The 26668-nt window shown below is 51.1% G+C and overlaps 1 protein-coding gene across 4 annotated transcripts in view; it reads left to right on the top strand.

Annotated features, from left to right (window-relative positions):
* Window positions 1-26668, top strand: part of ARMC9 (armadillo repeat containing 9) — a 147138-nt gene that overhangs the window by 111851 nt on the left and 8619 nt on the right. For 2 of the 4 annotated variants that reach the window (XM_045794135.2, XM_045794137.2), the window contains 4 exons: window positions 3084-3188; window positions 13498-13613; window positions 18469-18614; window positions 22713-22824. In XM_045794135.2, the coding sequence (XP_045650091.1) occupies window positions 3084-3188; window positions 13498-13613; window positions 18469-18614; window positions 22713-22824 (479 nt within the window). The remainder of the gene's footprint in view (window positions 1-3083; window positions 3189-13497; window positions 13614-18468; window positions 18615-22712; window positions 22825-26668) is intronic. The other 2 variants (XM_045794136.2, XM_087864302.1) reach the window with 1 other exon arrangement.

A 26668-nucleotide genomic window follows, 5' to 3' on the forward strand; every position in this document is an offset into this window, starting at 1 on the left:
TCTATATGCTTTTTATTTCCTTTTTTTTTTTTTTTCTTGCTTTATTGCTCTGGCTAGAACTTCTAGCACTATGTTGAAAGAATGGTGAAAGCAGGAATCCTTGCCTTGTTCCCAGTCTTAGGGAGAAAGCATGCAGTCTTTCATCATTAAATATAATATTAGCTGTAGGCTCTTTATCAAGTACCCCTGTGTTCCTATTTTTGTCACGAATGTTGTTGAATTTTGTCTTTTTTTTCATCCATTTATGTGATCATGTGATATTTTTCTTCACAAACCTGTTAATCTTATGGATTACAGTATTTAAATTTTAGACATTGAACCAAACTTGCATTGACAGAACAAACCCCACTTGGTCATGACATATAATTCTTTTACCATATTAATCTGTTGCTGTATTCTATTTCTTAAGGTTTTGTTAAAGAATTTTTTCCCTTTTCTTTTAACTTGATTATTAAAGATTTTTGCATCTTTATTTATGAAAGATATTTGTCTGTATTTTTCTTTTTATGGCACTGTCTTTATCTGGTTTTGGTAATATAAAAGCCTTATAAAATGAATTAAGAAGTACTCCTTCCTGTTTTGTTTTCTTGAAGACATACAGATTTGGTTTTACTTTTTTAAAAGCTTGATAGAAATCTCCAGGGAGACCATGTGGGCCTGGAGATTTCTTCAGAGAACTTTAAAATTATGAAGTAATTTCCTTCATAGTCCTAGTGTTAAGATTACTTGAATAGTCCTGTATCACAATTTCATATTGAGAGGCTTGTGATAATTTGTGTTTTGATCTAAGTTGTCAAACCTATGTGTGTAGAGTCATTCAAAGTAATCCCTTATCCCTTTGATATCTGCTTAATCTGTAGTAAAATCTTCTGTTTCATTCCTGACGTTGGTAGTTTGTGTCTAACCTTTTTTCTTGTTGTTGTTGGTCTTCCTTGAGACTTGACATTTTTATTAGTCTTTTCAAAGAATCAGCTTTTTGTTTGACAGATTTTCTCTATAGTTTTTCTGCTTTCCTTTTCATTGATATCTGCTCTTCTCTTTATTATTTCCTTTCTTTTGCTTGGTTTGGGTCATTTTGTTCTTTTCCTATGTTTTAGAGACTTTCTTTTTTTTTTCATTTATTTCAAGAATGTTTATAATTGCTCATTGAAGCCTTTTTGTGATGACTGCTTTAAAATCTATGTCAGATAATTCTAGCAACTCTGTTATCTTGGTGTTGGCATCTACTGATTGTCTCTTTCTATTCAGTTTGAGAGCTCCCTAATTCCTGGTATGATGAGTGATTTTTTATTTAAGCCCAGATATTTTGAGTATTATAAGATTTTTGATCCAGGATTCCTGCCGGTTAAGCATCTGCCTTTAGCTCGAGTCATGATCCCAGGGTCCTGGAATCGAGTCCTACTTCCGTCCATGAGCCTTGCTTCTCCCTCTGCCTGCCACTCTCCCTGCTTGTGCTCTCACACTCTCTCGCTCACTCTCTCTCTGACAAATAAATAAATAAAATCTTTTTTTTTTAAAAAAGACTTTTGATCTAATTTAAACCTTATTTTAGGGGTGCCTGGGTGGCACAGCGGTTAAGCGTCTGCCTTTGGCTCAGGGCGTGATCCCGGCGTTCTGGGATCGAGCCCCACATCAGGCTTCTCCGCTATGAGCCTGCTTCTTCCTCTCCCACTCCCCCTGCTTGTGTTCCCTCTCTCGCTGGCTGTCTCTATCTCTGTCAAATACATAAATAAAATCTTAAAAAAAAAAAAAAAACCTTGTGTTAGCTGGCTGCCTCTGACACTGCTCTGGCAGGGGGAACAGGGGCTCCTCCTCATTACTGACAGGTGTAAGTAGAAGTCCAGGATTTACACTCAACCTCTGTTGACACCCATTGGTGGTGGGGGATGAAAGGAGACTCCTTGTTACTGCAGGGCAGGGGTGGGAGTTCCAGATCCCTTCTAGGCCTCCACTAGTATCTCCCTAACCAGAACAGGTAGGAGCACCTCATTAGTGTTGCCCACATTGCCTCCTCTGACACTGTCAGAGCATGGAGAGGGGGATACCGTGTTACCGCCAAGTGGAAGACTAGGCTCTCCATATGGCCGCCACTCTCACCTCGGGTGGGGGACCTCATTATTGCCCTCATTACTTGCTCTTCTCTCATATCACCCCAGCTGGGGATGTGGGGGTGCCTGATGACAGCCTAGTGAGGGTAGAAATCTGGGCTCCCTGAGGCCCTTGCTGGTGTGGTTGGGATGGGGTCACGATATTTTCTGTGGTGTTTGGTTATTTTCTAAAACTTATGTCATGCCAGGCTATCCCTTTCCTGGTCCTTTGGCTAGAGGGAGTGGGCTTTGCGGGGGGGGGATTTTTTTGTCCTCACCATTCGCGTTGCCGGGTTGCTGGCTTCTTGAGCTCCAAGTGTAGAGTCTATAAGGAACAAAGGAAACCCAGGGAACTCAGCACCTTTCGTTCCCTGCATCTTCAGGGACCTAGCCAGCCTGCCTCCTTCTCTCCGTCTTTCAGGGTCCCTTATGCTTATATTATAGATAACGTCCAGTGTGGGGGGTTGCATTTAGTGGGAGGAATAAGGGAAAGTATATCCACTCCCATCTTCCCAAAAGCAAAACAGCTCTACTCTTTTGATGAGTTGTCTTACTTATTGACTGTAAACTACTAGAGAAGAGCAAGTTTTGTGTGCCCTGTGCGGCCTGCGTGTATGAAGGTGCATAGTAGTTATTGGTAGACTGACTTGGCTGTTCATATGGTCCCTGGACCTCACGGAGGGAAATTCTGAGAACTGTGACTAGCAGAGACTGCTAGGTATCTTATTGAACCTTCCCACACCTGTGATCATGGAAGAGCGCCCTAGGTGCCCAGCTTCTGAAAGAGGGGGACTGGCATTTTCCCTTTCATCTTCATGGAGACATAATACGCAGAGGACAGACTGCCCCCGAAGCCTTTGGAAATGCAAAGCCATCCGTTGCTGGGGTTGGGCAAAGGTCTTCTCATTCCATGGCGGGGGCCCACTTGGGGAGCCTCCTCTCTGGGAATGCGTGGCCGGGGTCCAGAACACTCACCTCATGTGTCCTTTGAAACAGGAGGACCATGACACTATGGAAGCTGATCTGGACAAAGATGAACTGATCCAGCCCCAGCTTGGAGAGCTCTCAGGCGAGAAACTTCTGACCACGGAGTACTTGGGGGTAAGTACCACATAAGGGGACGAGGGAGAAGTGGAAAGGAGAGACAGGCCATTGGTGCAAGGAGCCCTTGCAATGACCCATAACAGTTTGGTTTGGTCTGTTACAATACTGTGTTTATGAGAAGTGCTGTGTTGGCCAGTTTGCCTGCAGTGGCCCCAAAGTGCACCGTGGTCCTAGCTACGTGCCACAGAGCTGTTGGTGAACAGAAAGAGATTAGAATATAACTAGACGGCACATGCCAGGAGCCTTCCTAACCTCTAAAGCTGTGCCCATCTTTAGTAGTAATCTTCTGCCTGTCCCACTTCTGAGTGTTTGTGCGCCTTGTCTAGCAGAGGGGAAGAATGCAGCGTATTTGGAAGTCATCAGCACACAGGTGAGATTGCCCGATGAAGCGAAGGGTGGAGGGGGAGAGAGTGAGGGGCTGAGGACAGAGAGGTGGACCAGATGTCAGGAGGGGGAGCAAGAAGAGGGGCCTCGGAGGACAGAAACTGAACAGTCAGAGAGGCTTGAGGAGAACCAGGAGAATGCAGTGTGCTGGAAAACAGAAGGGAGGAGTGTTTCAGGATGGATTGAGTGGTCAGTCTGAGCATCCAAGAGGCCTGTGGAGTCACACGTCCTAGATGGGGCCATAGTGTGAGCTCTGAGAGCTCCCCACTGACTCTGATGCTCAGCCAGCTCTGGGAGCCCCTAGTGACCAGCCACTAGCTAAATAGGGAAGGGCATGAGTCAGGGAGGGAGTTGCCAATTGGCCAGGAGATGGTGGTGGTGTCGAGGGCCTACAGGTGTCTCACGAAACCATGATTAGAAGGCACATCAGTGAGCAGGTGGGATGTTGGAGTGTAAGGTTTCTGAAGGGAAGAGCAATTGCAAGGGATTGGGGGCCAGTTGGGACTGAAGCCCTATGACGGATGGCAGAGCACACAGGAGCGAAGGCTCTTGGCGTTAAAAGGAGCTCCTGGAATTTGAATCTGGTAGTTGGGTCACATGGACTCTGACATCTCTTCAAATTAGGTTATTGTTGGAGCAGAAGGCCGGGAGCCAGTCTCAACAATCGGCCAGCAGGGACAGTGACTTGAGAAGGGAAAGGATGTGGGTGCAGGTGGCCTGAGCCTTGTAGGAGTGACTGGAAGCAGAAAGTGCCCCCAGCCCAGCCCTCCATCTCACCCTGGGCACTGGTCTCCCCACTCATCTGCCTCAGTCTTCCTCACCTTTCGAGGAATTTCCAGGGCCCCAGGGTGGAGTACAGAATCTGCTGGTGGAACTTGAGGCTAGAGGACAGGCAGAGGCCCAGTTGTGGAAGCTTTGTAGACAAGGGTTTGGGATTTTATCCTGCATGAGCTGGGAGAGTCCTGGAGCAGGGGAGTGACTCTGTTTGATGTGTTTTAATATATGACCTTCTTTTTTCACTCTGGTTGCATAATGGAGAATGGACTGTAGGGAGTAGGAGTGAAAGAAGGGAGATAACCCAAGGAGGCTGGGCCGGGGCGCCACCATTACCCCCCGCCTTGCCTCTGGCCATGTTAAGCCCTATAGCCTGTCACAGTCCTTAGAATATCTCAAGGATCAAAGGAGTCTACTGGACTGTGGAGGCTCTGTTTACATGAGGTCAGGTAAGGTTGGAAGTGAGGCAGTCGGGTTCCGAGTTGTTGATGGGGGTCCGGAGCCCTGACTAGGCTTTGTCTCCCTTTGGAAGCGCACTGGCTTCGTCAGGAAGGGACTGGGCTCCATTTGATAGGATGTGCGTTTGTAAGCCAGACTCTCCTGCTTCATGGGCAGGAGGTGAGAGTCGGTAGGGCTTCCTTGGAGGTGGGAGCGCAGCCGTCGGGCACACAGCCCTGCACCGTCGGGACTTTCCCATAGACACAACCGCACAGGCACATGATGGTCATCGGCAAGCGCGCCCCATCGCTTGGTGAACAGAAACCTAAATGCAGCCCCAGCTGAATGGCTTGCGGCACCTCAACCCCGTGAAGCACTGTGCGTGAGATCTTATGTTGCTAATGGTGGAGATTCTTAACAACCACAAGAAAAACCAAGACGCAGAACACCTGGGACTCCCAGCTCACTCCCACCCCTCGGTGAGGCACGAAGGGACAGAGCTTGCAGATGGACCAGCCACCCAGTGTCGTGGCATCTGGAAATGGTGTCATCTTCCCATAGCATGCAGCTCTGAAGCCCCTGAATGGAGATGCGCTATCCTTGCACCAAAGGAAAGGCTTTGAATCCAGCATGTTTGCTTGTCTCATTGGTGTCCAGTACTTTCCAGTTGAGATGTGAGGGACACGAATGGCCTACAGAACGAATGCATTATGTGTAAGCGTGAGACCAAGTGTCTTCGCTTCCTCGGGCCAGAGTAACAAATGAGCATAAACCGGTGGCTTAGAACACAAAACGTGTGTTCGCTCACAGTTCTGGGGGCCAGAAGTCCAAAATCAAGGTGTCCACACACCCATGCCCCCTGCAAAGGTCCTGGGGGAGAAGCTCTTGTGCTCCCCCGGCTTCTGGTGGTTCCGATGTCCCTCAACTTGTGGCTGTGTCTGTCCTGAACTCTGCCTCTGTCTCCATGGGGACATGGATAAACCCAGATATTTTGAGTATTATAAGATTTTTTTTAAAGATTTTATTTATTTATTTGACAGAGATAGAGACAGCCAGCGAGAGAGGGAAAACAAGCAAGGGGAGTGGGAGAGGAAGAAGTAGGCTCCCAGCAGAGGAGCCTGATGTGGGGCTCAATCCCAGGACCCTGGGATCATGCCCTGAGCCAAAGGCAGACGCTTAACCGCTGTGCCACCCAGGCGCCCCTCTCTTTCCTCTCTTAAATGGACACTTGTCATTGGATCTAGGATAACCTGGGATGATCTCTTCATCTCAGGATCCTTAATTACATCTGCAAAGATGGCTTTTCCAAATGTCACATTCATAGGCTCTTGGGGTTAGAACACGGACATCTCTGTCTGGGGCCACCCCTCAGCCACGGCACCAGGTCACTGTTGGATCTCATAGTAGAAACAATTTTAAAGTTTCATTAAAAAACTGTGGAGGGGCGCCTGGGTGGCACAGCGGTTAAGCGTCTGCCTTCGGCTCAGGGCGTGATCCCGGTGTTATGGGATCGAGCCCCACATCAGGCTCCTCCACTATGAGCCTGCTTCTTCCTCTCCCACTCCCCCTGCTTGTGTTCCCTCTCTCGCTGGCTGTCTCTATCTCTGTCGAATAAATAAATGAAATCTTTAAAAAAAAAAGAAAGAAAGAAAACTGTGTGGAGCAGTCGTCGCTGAGGGGCTGCGTCCACTCCCAGTGTTGCCGTCTTTGTCCGTGAGGCATGTCAGCCGCCCTCAGTCACCCGGTCTTGATTTGGAATGGGCAGCCTGCCGGCCTCTGGGGTGGGGGGTCACCAATTTCCATGACAACTCTTACTTGCTGTGCTTTGGCCCCAGGGCGGGCGAGGGCTCTAAGTTCACATCGTATTGGCTTGTGGCAGACGAGGGAGGCTGCTAACGATAGAAGACGTTTCACTGGGGCCTGTGTGCCCAAAAGTCATGGTTCTCGCCTCCTCTTCTGACGTACCGTGTAGATTATAGGTTTTTCAAGATCACTTGAAAGATGCGGACCTTTGGAAACGTACTAGAACATTCAAAAAGTTTTTTTTGAATTCATGGCATTTGCCTTAACACATAGCAGAACGCCGAGAAATTGAAGACCTAGCTGTCACCTCCGAGAAGTTTACAGAAGAAGACAGAGCGGATGAAACTGTGCGGTTGGCGAGGGATGCAGATAACAGCGAGGGGTGGTGAGAGGCTGGGCAGAGACCGTCCCGCACACGAGCTAGCACAGGGTTCCTCCCAGCCCCAGGCCCTGGACTGTGGCTCACAGATAGAGTCTAGGATCAGGGCGGGGCCGCCGGCCACCAGGGTGTTGGGGGATGGAAGGAAGCCATTCTCAGGATTCCTGGACCCCCGTAGCTCGCCCCCTGCTGGGCATTCGTGGCCACACCCTTCCCCCTTCCCCTGGAGGCCCCACTGCCAGTCCCCATCCTGCCAAGGGCAAGCCGACAGAGCCCAGAGCCCGGGCCACCACAAGCGCTGCAGACCACAGAGAGCTCAGAAAGCTGGTGACAGAACAAGTCCCTTTTCCTAAGCTTGCATGAGAGTGGCAGTGGTCACATGAGATGTGTTGTTTACTCATAATTCTGGTGGAAAGCAGCAGGCCTTGTTTCTTCCTGAGGCCATGGCTGTCAGCAGGTCAAGACTGGTGATTTGCCAACTTCTCCTTGCTTGGTTATTTCTGAATTTTTTCGTGTCATCCATACTATGCTGAATAATCATTTAATTCTTCCTAAAAAGAATGCCCTGATTTAAATAGCTTTGTCGCCTTGGTTAAAGGGGCATAGATATTTATCATAGCATCTCAGTTTTTTGTTTTTATTTCAGAGTTTAAACCGATGGCTAGTTACCTTTAACAACAGTAATAGATTTGTCTTAAATTAGTTCAGCACCTGTCACGGGCCAAGCCCTGTGCTGACTGCTTCACACATCTGACTCCACTTAATTTGGTCCTCCCAACAAGCTACGGGGGAAACTGTGAGTGTAGCATTTTCTAGACAGGAGAGCTGAGGCTGAGGAAGGGTAAGGAATATTCTCAAGTTGATCTGAGCCTGCTCGCCCTTGCTCTTTCCCACTAGGCTGTGCCACCTTCTGGGACAGCTGTCCACGTTCCAGTGAATTACATGCTGTATTTGAAAACTGAGAGAAGTCCGGCTGAGTGGCATAGTCACAGTTTCTATACCGTCTCAGTTTTAAGCATAGACTCAGTTTGGGGGGAATGCCAATTGTAACAGCTAATTACTCGCTTTCTACACTTTCTTCCCCCTGTCAGATGAAGGCCCAAATTCATGCGGTTTTCCAGAGACTGCCTGAAGGACTGGTTAGCCCTGCCTCCAGAGAATGTGTATGGAGGTGGGCCTGGGAATCTGCGTCTTTATTACCACACCCCCTGCCCCCAGGGGTCCTGAAGCCGGAGTCTGGGCCATGGAAACTTTGCCACTTGGGCGGTGGGCACAGCTGGCCGGGTGCAGGGCTGAACCCCTCGGAGAAAGTCAGGCTCCGGGCCCCCGCCATCCCACTGCCCTGGGTGGGAGCACGAGGCACTGGCAGCTGGCCCTGTTTTGCTTGCCGCAAAAACCAAAACCAGAGAAGGAAGGGCCTCAGTTTGCAATTTTTGTTTCTAGATTTTTTTTTTTTCAAATACGTCTCCACTTTGGAGCTTTTTCCAATCTCTTTCCAGTCCGTTATTCCTGCTCTACCTGGCTGATGGTTGAAAGCTCAGTGCCCTTTGCAGAGTGGGAGATCAGTCAGAACCGAGACTCCACATTCTTGTGTGTGAAAACACAACCGAACAAGCCGGGGGAAATCCCCAACCCCCGAATATTCTAAATGCATTTCTTTTTCAGTTTATTTCTTGTATTCTTTTTTTTTACGTTTGTTTATTTTCTTATTTATTTTAGACTTTTTTTAATTTGAGAGAGAGCGAGCGAGAAAGAGCACAAGCAGGGTAAGGGGGCAGAGGGAGAAGCAGACTCCCCGTTGAGCAGGGAGCCCAAGGAGGGGGCTCGATCCCTGGACTCTGGCATCATGACCTGAGCTGAAGGCAGATGCTTAACCAGCTGAACCACTTAGGCACCCCTATTTATTTATTTTTATTTAATGTCTACACCAAACATGGGACTCAAAATCACAACCCTGAGATCAAGAGTTGCACACTACCTACTGAGCGAGTCAGGTGCCCCATGTATTCTTCTTTCTAATTACAAAAGAAATGCGTGCTCATTACTCAAAAGTCAGAAGTAAAGAGCACGAACAACCATAAAACCACTGTTCCTTTCCATTTATCTCTAGCGTCTTTCCTTTATCAACTACAAATAGCAGAGTCCTGCCTTATCAGTCCCACTGATAATACCAGGAGACATCAGACCCCAGGCTCTGTCCATGTCTTTCTACATTCTGCCTGTCGGTACGAAGGGAAGACCCAGGGTTTGTGGGACCTCCAGCTTACAGGGTTTGAGAGGGCTTCTTTATTTTTTTTTTAAGATTTTATTTATTTATTTGAGAGAGAGCTAGCTAGAGAGAAGGCACAAGCAGTGTGGAGGGGAAGAGGGAGAGCAGGGAGCCCCACGTGGGGTTTGACCTGAGCCGAAGGCAGATGCTTAACCGACTGAGCCAGCCAGGAGCCCCAAGCTGGGGAGGCCTTCTTTAAATAAAGGAATACAAAGCAGTTATGAAAGTGAACACCTACTTTAGAATGAGAATGAGAAAATAAATCACAGTGAATTCAAATTTTAAGAATTGACAGATACTACAGACAGAAAAATCGTGTTTTTATTAATTAGCTACTTTGCACACCTCGTAGGGGCTTTTTAAATTTTTGTTTTATGCCTTTGATTGCCTCTACATATATGACAATGAGTTCGTTGTGTTTTCTACAGAGAGAAAAAGAAATTAGTCCTTCTTGTAACATATTTGATCAGAGTTGATCAAGATTAGAAAATCTTCTGGCCTCATACTTAGCTTTTGGTAATGCTGTGTACATTTTAGGATTGTCGCTAAATTTGAGAACACCATCCTCAAGTCTCTTCCACAAATACGCTGCAAGATTTGGGGCATTTCAAGTTTTCTTGCGTGCTGATAATTCAGAAATACTCTGACAACATAGGGAACTCCTAGAAGCCATTCCTGCCCCAGGACAGCTAGCGATTGCTTGGCTGTGCACCGAAGTGGGTGGGAATCATACGGATATATCCCAGGAAACCCACAGGAACTGTCACCTGGACTCAGCATCCCCTTCCCTAAGTCCTAAGTTGCCTTTGGCCATTCTAGCATCATGTCATCAACACGAAGGGAAGTGTGACAAGGGAAGTCAGAGTAGGAAGAAACAGCAGAAGGGAAGTCAGAGTAGGAAGAAACAGCAGAAGTAAGTGCTTGCGATTTAAATATCCTACTTTCACAAATGTTACAAAAACATAATTATCAGCCCTTCTTTCCCACGGTGTGGCCTCTTGGTCTCGAGGTGACCGGTGCAGCTCCTGGCACAGATCCATGACACAGGAAGAGGGCCAAACAGGCAGACCGGCCACATCTCCCCCTCTGCAGTGCTTGTCCCCAAAGCTCCAGCTGGCGACTCCGCTTCATTCCCACTGGTCAGAACCGAGTCACAGGACCCCCAGCTGCAAGGGAGTCTGGATAAGGGAGTATTTTTAAGTAGAAACATTTCTTTGCCAACAAAATCAGAGTACTGTTGGTCAAAAGGGAATGAATATTGGGTGGGCAGCAACCAGTGTCTGCTCCAGCTCCCATATTCTTTTCTATGTGGGTGGGTGGATGGATGGATGGACTGATAGGTGATAGAGTACCTATATTATAAAAATTCATACTGTTCTGTTAACATGTCACAATTTCTTTATGTGATTCACCAATCCTTGAAAACTAGTCAATGGGGAATAACATTTTTTACCTAAATTGCCATGTATTGACCATCTTTTACTACTGAATAAATTACATTTCACTCAATCATCTGCTGCATTTTTTTAGTAGCAAAATGTTCTTTCAAACCAAACCCCCATGTGTCACACAGATGAAGCCTGAGTCCCTCCGGCCGAGTAAGGCGACTGCCAGGAACCCTTTCTCTTCTCTCTCCCAATAGCCCCTCCGGCATTTCTGCGGAACTCGGTACAGCCAGCAGGTCGTTGGACTAGAAATCCTTTCAGATCTTTCCAGCCCAAAAAGGCTGCTTTGAAACTGAGGGGCCCAGAGAGGGGCCCAGAGACCCGGCGGCTACCGTGGCTCACCCTGCAGGCCCAGCGGGTTGTAAGGCGAGCAGGCCGGCGGCCGTCTGGGAAGCGGCTGTTCTGAGATGCGGGGTGTGCCCCGCACGGCGCTGGGTCCCGCGCACTTAGCCCTCTTCACCAGGGACCTTTCCTCAGGCCTTTGGGTAACAGCCCAGACAATTCTGGCCCACAGGCCAGGCTCAGTTTCTTCATCCAGTGGCGAGGACAAATAGCACCCACCTGAAGTTGTTTCTTAGGCCTGTAAGGTTTAAAGGAGGGGGTATGGCAGGGGCCCCTGGCTGGCTCAGTCGTAGAGCACTCGACTCTTGATCTCGGGGTTGTGAGTTCAAGCCCCATGTTCGTTGTAGAGATTACTTAAAATTAAAAAAAAAAAAAAGAAAAAAGAAGGAAATGGTATGGCTGACAGGGTTTTGCAAGGCTGAAACACTCCCACGTGTACGTGTCCTCTAGGAAGGAGTTGGGAGGTTGGGAGGGTGAGCTCAGAAGGGCCATGGAGTGGAGGACAAGGAGGAAGGAAGGCATATAGTCACCGTCTCCCCTTTTCCAGTACCTTAGGACCCCACCTTCTGAGCCTTCTTTGGAAAGACCCGGGTGTTCTGTCTGGAATAATGGAGGGAGAAAGGAAAGCACGGTGTTCCTGGGGTGCATTTGAGGCTGGACGTAAGGGGCCTGCTGGCCTGAGGAGTAGCGCGGCCTGTAAATTTGAGCCTCGCTCCTGGATGGGGCCGCGTGAGTCTGAGCACAAGCAGCCCGCAGTGTGAAGTGATTGCAGCTAAAACAGCCCTCTGCAGAGCACACAGGAGATATAAAGGGGGTGCAACTGCGTTTTAGGGCTTCTGTAGACGGTTAATCATGTGCCATCTCCTCCCCAGAGGCTGAAGGCCTCACACCTTCTCTGTCCTCCAGCCCTGCTCCCCTTTCCACTGCCTCCTCTTCGTACCCCCCAACCCTGCCCACCCCCCTAGCTGGCAGCTGTCCCCACCGCGTGGGGAGGCCCCTTTTTCTTTTCCCTACCTCAAACACTAGATTAACCCAAATAAGCTCTCAGCAAAAATCAAGAAATCAAAGACGTAATTCCAATTTTTAAAAAATTTCTGGTTTGGTTTTGTTGTAGAAGCCAATTTTTTTTTTATTTTTATTTTCAAATAAGTCTAGATTCACAGGAATTTGAGAAGGTAGTGTAGAGAGGTCCCAGGCCCCCTTCGCGCAGTTTCCCTGGTGGTCCCGTCTTGTACGACTGGAGCGCCGTGTCCCACGGGCAGTCGCGCTGGCACAATCCACAGACTCTATTCGCATTTCCCCGGTTTTACGGTAATTTCTTTTGTAACCATGTGTCTTCATTGTCAACATAATCTAACCATATTACAGAACGCTTGGAAAATAAAGGGGAGAAAAAATTCCTCTTGGTTCTGCCGTCCTGCTTACCACTGTGTGCAGCTAGTGCTCATCTCCTTCCGGTCTTGTGTGCTTTTAGCCAGACCGAGAGCATCATTATACACAGTATTATAACCTTTTATGAAGTGTTGTGGAGAAACATTTCTTTATCGTTGTAAATGGCCACTTAATATTTCAGACGAATACACCGTCTTTCACTTATTTGTTCCCCTTTTGCCACTTCGATCATTCCAGTTTTACTCTATGAAACAGGTTAATAACAAACACTTGGTTTATTTACCGTTTTCCATATTTGGGGTTCTTTCACTAGGATTTACCCAAGGATGTGAACATTTTTATGACTCTCCCTATATAAAACACCAGATTACTTCCTAAAGTAATTAGAAATGACTGAGCCTGCTGGGCCGCTAACATTTTTGCCTCCTGCCAGCCGTGGGATCCTTTCTGTAATGGTCATGTCATCACTGAAGGGTGCTATCTTTTTTGTGAAGTTGTAGTTTCTAATTACTTGTAAAGTTGATCTTTTTTTTCTTGTATTTACTGGTGATCTTTTCTATTTTGTGACTTAGCTCTTTGAATTCTTTGCTCAGTAGTCTACTGTTTTACTTACGGTTGAAAGAGCTTCTTATCTAATGACGATCTTAACCTTTCATCTGTCGAATATGAGCAAATATCCCTTCCCAGCTGGTTGTTTACCTGTTCATTCGGCTTATCTCTAATATATAAGTGGAAAATTTTTATGAAACCAAATCTGCCCATCTTTTTTTTCTTCTCACTTTCAAAACTCAGTCTTCCCCAAGATGTGATTGTTACTGTATTCAAACTGTTTTCTTCTCCTCTTTTCCGTGGTCTGATTCTTTTTTAATTTATATTGCTAAATGGTATAATATGCAAACCTGAAGGAATTCTCCCCCCAGTTTCTGTTTATTTAAACAATCTGTGTCACGATCCTTCCTCATTTATTTGCAAAGCCTCTTGTTACCATAGATTAATTTATTGCACGTAGGAACTTCTCCTTCGAGGTCAGCTGTCAAGTAGATGCTGTCTCCAGCCCTGTCTCCTCTTCCCTTCCACCAGATTATGACGAACACGGGCAGGGCGAGGCGGAGGGGCCTGGCCAGTGTGCAGCAGAGTGCCGACGAGCCCCTGCGCCGGCCCGTCACCCCCGGCGGCCACAGGACCGGGTACCCAGCGTAAGTCCGGGCGAGCGGAGGCGGGATTTCTTTTCTTAAGCTTTGTTTTAACTGCAGTGTAAGATGTATGTATTGAAAAACTCAAAATAAAACATTCGCGTTGGAAAGCATTGATCTCTTCATTGTTTATCTCTTGGGGATTTTGGAGGGAAAGAGGTTGTCTGCTTCACGCCTGGCTTTCTTCTTCCAAAAAATGAAGTGGTTGGATTTCAGGATCTCCGGGCACTCGCAGCCTTCGCCAGGCAGAAGCCACGTGTCGGCCAATGTAATTTCAAAGGAAAGGACCAGAAGGAGCGGTGGTGGGTCAACCCAGACAGCACTCGGTTGCTTTGGTGCTGCCCCCCCACCGCTGCACCGGGCCTTCTGCTGGGGTGGAGCGTCGCGGGTGAAGACACCAAATCCACGTATCTTTAGATAAACACACTCACTGTTTAAAGCAACTCTATGCACGTTTAGCGGCCTAGCTTTCTAAATAGCCTTGCTCCTACGCCGTTTATGTGAACAAAATTTTAGTGTGGTTACCCAGAACCTCGAATCAACCTGGGGGCCTGGGGGCCTCGACCCCCGTGGGCTCCCCAGGCCAGGCAGTCCAGCTGTCTAGAGAGAATGGCAGAGAGAAACGGGTACGAGCCAGGGGTGTATAGAGAGCAGGAGAAAGACCTACAGTGATTGGCCATAAAATAGTTCCAATGAATAGGACCTATTTTAGTTATCCCCCATAGCTGGGCAGTTCGGTTGTCTCTAGTTTTACTCTATAGACATTTGTCATGAACAACCAGGCGCCGGAGATTCAGCCACAAACGGAGCACGGAAGTGCCTGCCCTCGCGGAGGCTGTGCGTGGCTGCTGGGGATGCCAAGCCCCGGCTCCCGGCTCCTGCCAGGGGCTCTTGCCCATGTGGGACTCGCCCTGTGAGTATTTCCAGGCCGCCTCCATGGATTGGTGATCTGTTTGATTTGATTTCAAAATTAGTCTTCATGTGCTTCGTATTTCAAGGTTCTTATTTTAAATTGCTAATATGAATTTTTCTCTCAAACTTACTATCAGTATTTTTTAACTTCGCTTCCAGCTGTTAACATCTTGCCACCTTTGCATCCTCTCTCGGTCTCCTCTACGTGCATAATGTATACTTTACACACGTATGCTTTGTTTTGCTAAACGGTTTGAAAGGAGGTTGCAGACTTACAGCACACACCCCCAAGAGTAAGAACATCCTGTCCTTAACCACATTATCACACCTAAGAAAGTTAACATTCACATAGCATCATATCGTCTATCAGCATCCCTCACTGTCCCCAAAATGTCATTTATCTCAGGTTTTGTGTTTGCTTGTTTGATCTGGAATATCGCCAAATGTCAACTGCTAGTAAATCTAGTTTATGTCTTTTTAAGTGGAAGTGGTAACAGGAGCTGATAAAATTCATCTTGCTTAATTTGGGATAGAGGATGCCAGATCATCATCTTTAAAAATTATTTCAAGATTATCTTTTAAAGTTCTTGAAACCCAGAAAGGCAACAATGATATAAGGATATTTAGTTAGAAATAAGGATAAAGGGAATCTAATAATATAAGACCTAACCAATGGGCACCGTTAATTCTGGGGTCAGTGTTCTCCCTTGTGGAGAGGAAGAAGAGGACATCTTTCCATGCCTGGGGAGCACATGGGGCTGTCCCCTGACTTGTGGAAGTGGTCCCTGCAAGGACAGAGGACCTCATTTTCCTGGAACTGGACCTTCCCACTCTAGCTCAAATGCCCATGAGCAGCTCCCTCCCTTGGGCCAGTTCTGCAAACATTATACCACTTCTGCATGCCGGATGGCGTGCTAACGGCTAGGGAAACAAGAATAAATGAGATGTGATTTCCATCCCCAGAAGCACACAGAGCCAGCCGCCTCTTAGGGGAGAGCCGTGGTCAATGTCCTGTGGTCAGTAGATGGTGGCGGATGCCGGCTGCCCCCTGCGCTCGGCAGGATCTTTAGTTAGCCTGTAAAAAGCGTCTGTGACTCCGCGCAGCCGGCCGGGTCTGATCACCTAGTGTTGCCAGGAGTGTGAACCGAGAATCTCAGTGATCTTAGAGACACTGACGGTACACTCCGCACACATTCGAGGTACTAGTACTCCTGCAGTCAGTAATCCCACTTCTAGGATTTGATGCTGAGAAGCAATCAGATACTCATGGATACATATACGCGGGTACTTATTGCAGTATTCATAAGAAATCCAAATGGGGGCACCTGGGTGGCTCAGTCGGTTAAACATCCGACTCTTGATTTCGACTCAGGTCATGATCTCTCCCCGAGAGATCAAGCCCCATGTCGGGCTCTGCACTGGGCGTGGAGCCTGCCTACGATTCTCTCTCTTCCTCTCCCTCTCTAAAAAAAATAAAGAAAACCTTATTCATTAAAAAAAAAAAAGAATCTAAATGCCCAAAGTAGGAGGCTGTTTACATAATTATATATTCACACAAAACAGTATGAAAATGCCGTTTTAGAAGAATATTTAATACATGGGGAGAGCCTCACAGTACATTGCTAAGTGAAAAAGCAAATTATAAAACAGGGTAGCTCCAGCTTGCTGGCCACTTACAGTGATCCCAAGTTAATTGTTTCAAGTATATGTTTGCATTTTTTTAAAGTGAAAAGATAGCAGATGTTAATAGTGGGCACGTCCAGGTATTGGGAGGACAGGACATTCTATAGTCCATGTATTTCCCGAATTTTTCATGATAAACACTTAGTGGTTTTTTAATCAAGAAAAGAAAGGTTGAAAATAAAAAGATGGTCACCCTGTGCAGCTCAGGGCCCTCCCTCCCCCTAGATGTGTGCCCCCAGCCCTCCGTGGGCCTGTTTCCTCCTCGAACCGCCCCCCCCAGCCTCACCCCTCCGTGGGTTCTGGATCTCTCCCCCCCATTCACTGTTCAAACTTGGCACCATCATTTAACACCTCTTGCTCCAGCTTCACCCTCCCCTCCTCCTGCTTTCCTTCCCCAGGCCTTCCGACAGGCTCCCAGGTCCCCGGCCCCCCCTTGCTCAGTCCCCCTCTGCCTGCTTCCCTGCCCCCGCCCCTCCCTTCGTGGCCCACACGGCCCGGCAGTGACTTCAAGTTACCGCCGCCACAGCCACTGGTGACCTTGCAGCTGCTTTTTTTTTTTAATTAAAATTCAATTAGCCAACATCTAGAACATCATTCGTTTCAGCTGTGGAGTTCAGTAACTCATCAGCTGCAGCTTCCCGCCCTAGAGGACACTCAGCGTCTCTCGTGGCTGCCACTGCCAACCACCCTCCTGGTCACTCTCCCGCCCCCACACGCTGCTGCCGCGTGGGCTTGGCCCCTAACTCACCCCTCTGCCTCCTAAAATGCCCCATTTCCTGTTCCTACCCATCCTGCTTGTCCTCAGGTTTCCTTACGCACTGCTGCCACTCAACTCTCACTCCGTTCCAGACCTGCCCCAAGCACGAGGGGTGTCCCCGCAGCACCCCAAGTCCGCGATTCCTACGTGAACACCACTGTCTTCTGAGGCCCCTGCTTCAGGGAATGGTGTTAACACCCCCAAATACCTGAGCCAGAATCCCACCCCGTGGCTGCCGAGCCCTCTCCTCCCTCTGCTCCCCCAGCCCTGGCCCTCCCTCCCCCCTGCCCTCGTGAGCCATCTCTTCTCCCCTAATGGCGCCCCCGCCGCGGTCCACCACCCACCACCCTAGAGTGAGGTGTCCAGCCCATCATAATGGCCTGTCGTTTCTGTGACTCCTATTTCCCTTAGGGATCAAATCTAAGCAAACCCTGGCTGACAAAGTCCTTCTCAGTTGGATCCCCCCACCCCGACCTTGGGCCTCAAAGCGCCCCAGGACGCCTGTCCCCTCCAGCCCGCAGTTTCTGGTGCCTTAAATCTTTTCTGTAACGGTGTGACATTTTGTCGTTGTTTCCGCCTCTGCATCTGCCTCACGGTGTTACCTCCTGTTGGAAAATGTTCCCTCTTTTGGCCCCAGGCAGCCCTAGCTGGACTGGCTGAATGCCACACACACACACACACAGAGCCCTTCCTGCCCTCCGGGGTGGCTTAACGTCTGTTGGTCTTTGCTACTGGAACTGACATTCAAGAATGGCCGTCTCATAGGGCCCAGCCCTGGGCAGAGCGCCACATCCTCGCCCCGCTCTGTCTGCCACCAGGCCCTCGCCGGGCAGGTGGCCAGTGTCTCCTTGTTGAAGAGAAGCAAATGCTGTGCTTCCAGGCCCACCTGGAGAGCCTTCCTCGGGACCTGCTGTCAAGGCTGAATGAGGGTCCCGCCTCTGTCCCACCACCTCTCAGGGCCTTGCTGGCCCAGGGCCCCCTGTCTCTGGCACCCGGCTGGGGGGTCTGGCACAATGGGGCGCCCAGTTCATGTCTGCTGGGTGAACGGGTCTCCACTGCCCCGGGGGCTGGCAGGTACCATTTAGGTGGCGATGCCGAGACCAAGCTCCCTGTCCCACACCTGTCTAACTCTTGCTGTCATGGCTGACATGACCCGCCATGTCTTTCCTGATTGCATCTGTCCTTCACTAATCTGCTTCATCCCCTGAGGAAAAACCAGAAGATGGGTGCCTTAAATTGTGTGGTTGGAATGTCATGCTCCCGTGTCCCCCAAAGCCAGAAGCTACCCTTGTTGTGTTAGGAAGATATGAAGCCATGTATCACTGTAAATTTACGGGAGCTGACAGGGTACTTTCTAGTTTCTGCCTGTAACCTTAATAAAGCTCAATGTCTGCTAGTTTAATGGAAGAATTTCCGTTACTAGCACTTCCCGCATCTGTTAGTGATGCCACGCGGTAGTCGGCAGAGCCGTCTGTATTTATTGCTGGTTTTCCTGTCTTGCTCCAGGCTGGAAGACCGGCCCGTTTCTCCCCAGGTGGCCCAGCATGCCCAAGACGGCAGCGTCCCGTCCCTGACAAGCGCCCACCGTCCCGTCTGCAAGGGGGCCGAGCCCAGGGCTCCGGAGTCTTGCCTCTCCTCTTCACGTAAGAACCGTAAGAACTGCAGGCAGCCGGGGGCTGGGAGGCAGCTCGGGGACTGGTGACGCCTAGACTCAAGGAAGCAGCAGCAGTTAGAGACACGGAAAGGCCTCAGCCTCACACCTGAGCTCCCCCACTGCCCTGCGTCACAGAGGCCCCCGGGCCCGCAACCACACAGCCACGCCTGACCGCGGGCTTTTCCTCTAAACCCCTTCTCTCAGAGCACCGTGGGCGCTGCTCACGTCCCCAGACTAGCTGGGCAAGATTTCTGCTTGGGGAAAGCTGCATTTAACGTGCAATTTCAAAGTAGTCATCTCAGAATGATGTAGATTTATGACCGAGACTTTGGCCCCCCAAACTCTGGTGCTGAGGCGGTCGGCCACCTGTTCGAACGCTGGTCTGAGACAGAAATGTGCCAGGAGAAGCAGAAATGGCCACGAGAGCCAAAACATTTTGAAACATCTAGTCGAGTTCACCAGAAACGGATGGGAGATAAAAGGATTTTTTTAGATGCCAGAAAAAATAGATACGCTTTGCATCAGAAATGTACAAAGTTATTTTTTTTTTAATTCGCAAGAGGAAATTAAAAGGATATGAGCAGGCCAGATAAGACTGTAATCTCCATTCAAAGAGGAAAAACAACAGAGCAGCAGGTCAGATTCCAGGATGAGAAACATCTGAGAACTTTTATAATCTGCTCGCAATTGGATTCCAATGCTTCCAAGCCCCGGTTCAAAGCAGGAGGCTGGTCACAGAGCCAGAGGAGAGCCAGGTTGTTTGAGCGTCTGGGGCACGGTCTCCGGGTTATGCACAGTTTTAGAGGCTTTGCCGACTGGGATCATGTGTTATTAGAGGTGTAAACATTACTATGCCTTCACTGAAAGGTGATTAGCTCCACTATTTGTCCAGAGATTTCTTCTACCGGGGTGGAGGTTTTAGGTGGCCTAACCACCTTTGCCAATTTAACCTAATGCCACTGAGTTAAAAATGATTTCAAGATCTATAGACCTGGACTTTCCAAAAGTTGCATTTAGGGTAATTTATTTATCAGGTACGTCCTTGCTTTACCAAAGCGACCACCAGGATGGCCCTCTGTCTTGCACTGATTCTCGGTATGATCCTTTATTTTGGAAAGATTTAGCATGGATTACCTATAGGACGGAGGCATCTGAGGTTGCCACGATGGACTAGCTGCGTGGCAACTGATTTTCCTGGAGATGGTGATGTCATTGTGATTCTCAAAAACAACCGATGGTAGTCCCGACAAAGTCGAGGCGCTGGCCAATCCTGGTTCCTTGCGTGAAAACAGTGGGCAGCTTTGGTGATCAGCAGCAGGCCCTAGTGCCTGTCCCTGGGGACGTGACAGTCCTCCACATGGGCCACCTGGAGCCAGGGCAGCCCGCTCGGCCCGAGTCACGCTGCCAGGTGTAGCCTTGAACGTTGAGACCATATTCCTCATGTCCCTTCCTCCTGCCTGCTCCTCTCTGCTTAGGCCTGCCTGGGATCCCCCCATACCCTATCCATCAACTCCCTGCCCCCCCTCCTCAGTGGGCTCCAGAACTAGCTGCCCGCAGTCCACCGGCCAGAAACCAGCTATGTTAACCTCTCTCCCCCACCCTTCCCTGCCTGCCCTCAGCCTCAGGACAGCACTCCTAGTTCTCCCCAACAATCCTTTTACTAGGGAAGCCCACCTTCTGGGTTAGTGGCTCTCCCTCGGTCACTTAGGGAGCATTTCTGGTAGAGATTCTGTTCTTTCTCCTACCCTCTTTCTGGCTTGGCCAGCTGCAGCCACCCCAGGACCAACACCCTGGACCAGTGTCTTCCCCCTCATGTCCTCCCCCAGCTGGTCTTGTTGTCGTCATCCCTCCTTCTGATCCAGCCTCTTCGTGAGGATGGGCAGCAAGCAGGCTTGGGCCTATGTGCTTAGAAGGCACATAACCAGGGTTGAGACTAGTTCAGAGGCTGCCTCTAGGCTCAGCAGATATAAGAGGGCCCGAGAGGAAGAGGACCGTGGTGGGCCAGGTGGCCTCGTTGTCTTCTGTGTTATTCCTTCCCTGTCACAAGCCTGAGCTGACTTCCCGTGGACCCTTCCATCCATACATCCTGCTTCTCAGCCGTCTCTCCCACTTCTGTGCTCTCGCTCTGCCTGTCCGCCCATCCCAGTCCGGCCTCCCGCAGCTGCTACTCAGAGGCCCCTCACACGCGGCCTGCTGCTAGGTCTGGCCTCCCCACCTGCGCTCATGCGGGGAACTCCTGCCCCATCCGCCACAGCGGCCTCCGGCGCGTTTGCTCAGGAAGCTCTTCACACCTCTGCGTCCGGTCGATGCTGAAGGTGAAATCTCGAGAGGAGGAACCTGTGGGATCCTCCCTCGGCTTGATCAGTGGACCGCAGGGCCAGAAAGTACATTCTTTTTAAGCAGAGGGACTTAGCCCCATGGAGCCGAAAGGAAATAGTTCCCAAAAGGAAAACGCCAAGAATGCCCCTTCGAATTTTCTAAGACATTGGCCTCAGGAAAGTCAGTCTCCTTCTCCCATCAACCAAGGCTACCTTGGATATCAAAGTCGCATACTTTGTCAGTGGCCTGGAGTGAAAGTGGCCAGCCCTGTCCGCAGCGGTCCACAGGTGAGGAAACAGTACTTCATCCCAGGAAGCCTCTGGAGCACACAGCGGCTGGTTGCCCCCAGTCCCCGGCTTTCTGTGCTGGGAGCTCTGAAGGCCTGCCCCGTGACACTCAGTGGAGGGGGTGGGAAGGGGCAGAGGGGGTGACTGCTATTTGGTGACAGAATCGAAAGACCTCGGAGGGTCTCAAGAGAGCTCAGCATAGATCCTCCTCCCTCCTGCCAGGGGGCTTGCCCACCCACCCCCAGCCTGGCCCTCCGCCCACACCCACCTGGGAAAGCTCCTGATCCTGGAGGACGGCCTGCCCCTGGGCGCCATTCCCCGAATGGGATCTTCTCTGTGCGTAGCACAGCACACAGGGGCGTGTGGTTCCACTCGATCATTGCCTCACACACCTAAATGCTGTCTCCTGGGCCTGATTAGAAGCCCACGGAGCAGAGAGCACAGAGAAGCAGGCCACTTGTCCACCAGCGGACAGGTGACAGAAGGCTCCATTTCCTGTTCCAGTCCCAGCTCTAGGTGGAGACTGTTCCGTACGGACCATAAATAAAGCCATCCATTGGGCTTCATCCCAGAAATAGATTCCCTGGTTGGGTGAAAAGACTGTTACCTGGGAATCAAAGCTGCAACCCTCACTGTGGGTTTGAGGAAACCTGCAAAGAAGAAAGTTTGTATTTAAGATAAAGCCAAGGCCACATTGCAAAGGTACCAGGGAGATTTTTAAGTGAAAGAGCTGGAAGAAGCTTGGGTTAAGGAAGCAGCATTGCTTCTCCGTCACAGAATTGCTCTGACAGGGGCGTGGACCCCTTTGGCTGCAGAAGAAGAAGAGAAGTGGGGCCGGAGAGAAGCGGGGCATGTTATTTGAAATCCAAAATAGGCTCTTGGAAGAGCAACGTGGCAGTGTCATCGGGCACTTCTCTGTCACTTCTCTGTGAAGGTCTCCGGGATGACCCGGGTGCCCTGGTCCTTGGCCATGAGGTCAGCACGAGCACTGCTGGGAACGAAGGCAGTTCCTGCCCCTGTGGGTGGACTGAGGGATTCAGGCCTGAAGGGGCCTGGGGCAGCTCAGGGGGGAGAGAGCCCCACCTCTGGGGTTGCCAGATTTGGCAAATAAAAATACAGGACACCCCAGAGGCGCCTGCGTGGCCCAGTTGGTTAAGCATCCGACTCCTGATCTCAGCTCAGGTCTTGATCTTGGAGTTTGAGGAGCAGAGGGGGGCCTGGAGAAGCCATAGGGCTGCAGGTCTGTGCTTCCTGTGCTGTGTATGTTTTAGCCAGAGCACTCACGCCACAACCCCAGGTTGTAAGTACACCAAGTGGCCGCCTAGAAAGTTCTCACCCTGCGCAAGTAAGCAAGTCCTCATCTGTAAGCACCAGAGAGCTATCAGGGGCTAGCCTGGGCATGTGCTTTTCTTAGCTTTTTGGCCAGCCCAGTAAGAAGCATCCTCAAAGAGGTTCCAGAGCCGGAGTTGACTGAACTCTTTCTTCCCCAGCCACCGCGGACATCAAGCCAGGAGAACGGTTGCCAGCAGGACATCAGGGAGAGGTTCACCTGCCCTCCACGGAGGTCCCCAGCCAGGCCCCAGGCAGTGGGGAGACCACCAGGTAGGGATGGGGAGGTCTCCTGGGAGGGCTCGTCTCTGATGCAGCCTCTGACTTGGGTCACAAAGGAGCATTTCACTGGGGCCTGAAGCAACCTATAGAGATACCCCGGGGGAACGTGGCCACCACACCTGTTAACCTCAGAGCCCAAGGGGAGGGACCTGCCCCCTGGGAATTGTCAGTTGTCATACCCAGAAGGAGAAGAAACTCATAAACCAGCCCAAGGGACTCGTTTTAAGCACTGCAGGCTCAGCACGTTTGTGGGGACGCGTGACTTGGAGTAACCTGTGAGCAGTGTCCTGTCTCAGCTATTTGCTTTTGGAGAAGGTGGGATGGAGGGGAGTAAGATGTCGAACAAGATTCGTGAAATGGTTTGGCTCAGATGTCACCCTCCTAAAATAGAAACTGGATCCCACACAGAAAAAAAGGTATTTTCTCTTCCTCTGTATCAAGGGAGTACAGCCTGGCCTTTGAGAGGTCACTTGGGGTTCTTGAGAATCTAGGAAGTCTGGGTCTTCTTTCAGATCTGAGGCAGCCTGCTCAGGGAGAGGGGCCTAGCCCTGGTGTCAGACCCAACCCAATGGCGAGGCACCCCAACTGCCCCCACCACTTCCTCCTGGCCATGCAGCGTCCCGCAGCCGGAGTCATTTCAAGATGGTGAAGCCAACCTCCTGCACTAAACCATTGGACCCAAGCTGGGTCGGAGTCCCTGAAATAGAGGAGTTTTGCCATGGTGACCAGTCAGGCCTCCTGTGCTTCCACATTTCTCTAGAACTGGGAAGTGTTTCCATGAGTGTGTCTGCGGTGAGCAGGCCCACACCGCAGCTGGGGTGAAGGCTGACCTTGGCCCCATCAGGAGCTCTGTGAGCACCAGGGCCTTGGAGTTGGATGAGACGGGGCAGAAGGGCTGCATTCCAGACCCCTGAGACCTGAAGGCTCCCCCCGCCCGGATGTTTCCCCCTCACAGTGTAGAGGGGTCAGAGAAACCAGCCCACCGACCTTCCCCTTACTCAGGCCTGGCTGCCCTCCCTGCTGGCTCCTGGGGATGGAAGCCACAGAAACAGGAGTTTCTGCTGAGTTCTAAAGGCCACAGGGCTCCCCGCCCCAGAGCTGCCATGGCCACCCAGGACAGGCAGAAGGGCCTGGCAGAGCCAGCTCCCACGGGGCAGAAAGTCTGAGGAGGCGGGCAGGCGACGGGGTGCTGCAGCGCCTCCCCCTTTCCTATTGGCAGCACCCCTGCACCCGCCTTTCCCGCGCGGCAAGGCAGACACTGCGGGCGGGCACCAGGTAACAAGGAAGTCGGAGCGCCCAGGGCAGCAGAGCTGTGCGCGGTGGAGCCAGAGGACTTTGGGACCTGGACCTGGACTGGGGTGGGGGTGAGGTCCCCTGACCAGCTGGGGACCCAGGGACCCACCTCCCCCACCCGGCAGAATGGCTGAAGGTGTGCTCTGGGATTGAAAGTGCCCGAGGCCCACAGGTCAGGGGTTCCCTGACACCAGGTCAGGGGTTCTCTTGGCACCCTCCTGAAGTGGGGGGCTCAAAATGAGTGACCTCAGAGGGCTGGGCCAGAGCTGAGGCTGGGCCCCTGCCGTACTTGCCCCCTGTGCCCAGGGCCGGGCCCAGATACAGTCCTCAGCCAGGCCAAACCAGCCCCCCAGGGCTAGAACCATGTCTTTTTCCTTCCTGTAAAGGCAGAATTCATTTCTGAGGCTTACCACTGGAGAGAATCTTCTCTCCCCAGAATAAGTGTTTTCATAGCAGGGCCCCCCCCCCAAAGACCCTCCTGAGAAACATTCCCCCTGGTGACACTGAGTACAGTGACCTAGTTGGCCCTCCAAGGTCCTGTTGGGCACAAATGCCCCCATGGGGTTCAGTCCCATGGGTGCTCTTGCCCTAATGTCTGTCATGTGAATTCAACTCTTATTTTAAGTCTGGGAGGAGTGGGGGTGGGTTCTGTTTGAGGAAGAGGAGGATGGAAAGAGAGAGAAGTAGACAGTTGGTCCACCCGCCTCGCTTCCCCTCTGGCTATGTGACTGCCGCCTGCCACACTTTGTCCCCACCCCCAGTCCCCTCTTCACCGGCTGCCCCAGGTCTCGGCTAAGCACCCCTTCCTCCTCCCTGACCCCAAAGTCCGGTCACACAGCTGCGTTCCGCCCCACCCACCCACCACCACACACCCCCCTTCCCTCCCCCCCCCCCACCCCCGGCCATGCCTGTCTCCCGCTGTCCTGAAAGACAGGGGCCACGGTGAGGGTGTCTGTCCCCGTGTCCCCACCTGGCCCAGAGCAGGCTCTCAAAATCTCTGGTGGATGAATCAGGAGGAAGGGAGAGAGAATGGCCCTCTGTCTGGCTTGAGTGGGGGATGTTTGTCCCGCTGCTTTCCCCAGCTCCTGTCTCTCTGTCCTTAGAGTGAGGACAGCCCCTTTGCCGCTGGGTAGGCGCCGCTTGACTGCCGGACTGCCGTTCCCCATGGAAGGCCCTGAGGCTGCTGGTTGGGGAAATGGTAGATTGAACGATACTCTCACTGCTTAACCCCAGAGAGGAGGTGGTTTAAAGATAACAGAGGCTCCAGCTCCACTCCACCGGCTTCCAGCCACTGGTCTTGCTGGGAAATTGCCTTCCTGGAAAGCAGGCAGTAAAAGCCTCAGACCCCGGGAGCCCACTGCCTCCCTCCCCCTCCATACACCCAAGTGTTCCTGTTCCCGAGTTTTCTGTCTGCTTCTTAGAGTCCTTAGCATCGAGTAGCTGGGGAACCATGGTGCTGTCCAGGCTGGCACACGGGCCCTGCAGAGAGGAGCCCAGCTGGACCGACTGGGAGGCATTGGCATGGACGCTGCCTCCCTGTGGCCCAAGGAGCCGCAGGGGAGCGGGCGCCTCAGGTCAGAGCACTCGTTCCTGCTCAGATGCGGACCCAGGCCCCGGCCCGGCTCAGAAGCAAACAGGGTCAGAGTTCCCGTCCTGCCACAGACAGGAAATGGCTCTTGAGCAAGTATTATGGCTTCTAGAACGGGAAGAGGAGAGAGGTTTCACGAGGAGAGACGTTTCACATACGTCTACATAGATGATTTATCCCCCACGCATTTGTCCCCAGAGGGCATGTGGCAGCTCGTGAGGACATGTACGGTGCCTCCGGCTGAAAGAAACTAGAAACTAAGGACAAGCAAATCAGGGGAATGAGGACAGGGGCCCTGCGTGTTCCTGTGCGCACACACACACACACACACACACGCACACATATACACGTGTGCAAACCGTTGGCGAGTCTGTGCATTTACCTTCATCTGCTGTGTGCTCTCCGAGTCAGCCCACACCTCGCCCCTCCCTGGGTTCTCGCCTAATGTGGCTGAAATCTCCAGGGCAGTGACCGAGAGCCCGTGGCGAGCCCTGGGGAGCAGAGTCCACTGAGGGGACCCCGGAGCAAATGTCGTTAGTACCTTCCTGCAGACAGTGGTTCTGGAGAACAGAAGGGACTAAGGGATGCAGGGTCGTCTGCCCCGGGGGTGGGGTGGGGGGGACACTGCTCAGCTGGGAGATCATGACTCAGCAGCATTCCAAACCACAGGAAAGATTGAGTATCTCCAGAAGCCCTTGATTGCCCCTCGCTTGCACACAATACTGCCTTTGAGGAGCCGAGCTCATCTCAGTGGGCCAGCCTCTCTAATGAGTAATTGTCTCTCTTGCAGGCCACGCCCAGTTTACCCGAGTGAAGTTCACCTGCTACTCAGCACCAGGGTTCCCACAGCAACTTACCTTCCCAAGTCATAGGTCACTGCCATCCCGAATCTCCTGTCCCCGTGCTTTTCCTGCCCTGCCCTAACCTGGCCTCATCTCCGAAACGATCACCAAG

The sequence above is a fragment of the Ursus americanus genome, chromosome 1 (assembly GCF_024610735.1).
Source record: "Ursus americanus isolate L20-20 chromosome 1, mUrsAme1.1.p, whole genome shotgun sequence".
NCBI lineage: Eukaryota > Metazoa > Chordata > Mammalia > Carnivora > Ursidae > Ursus > Ursus americanus.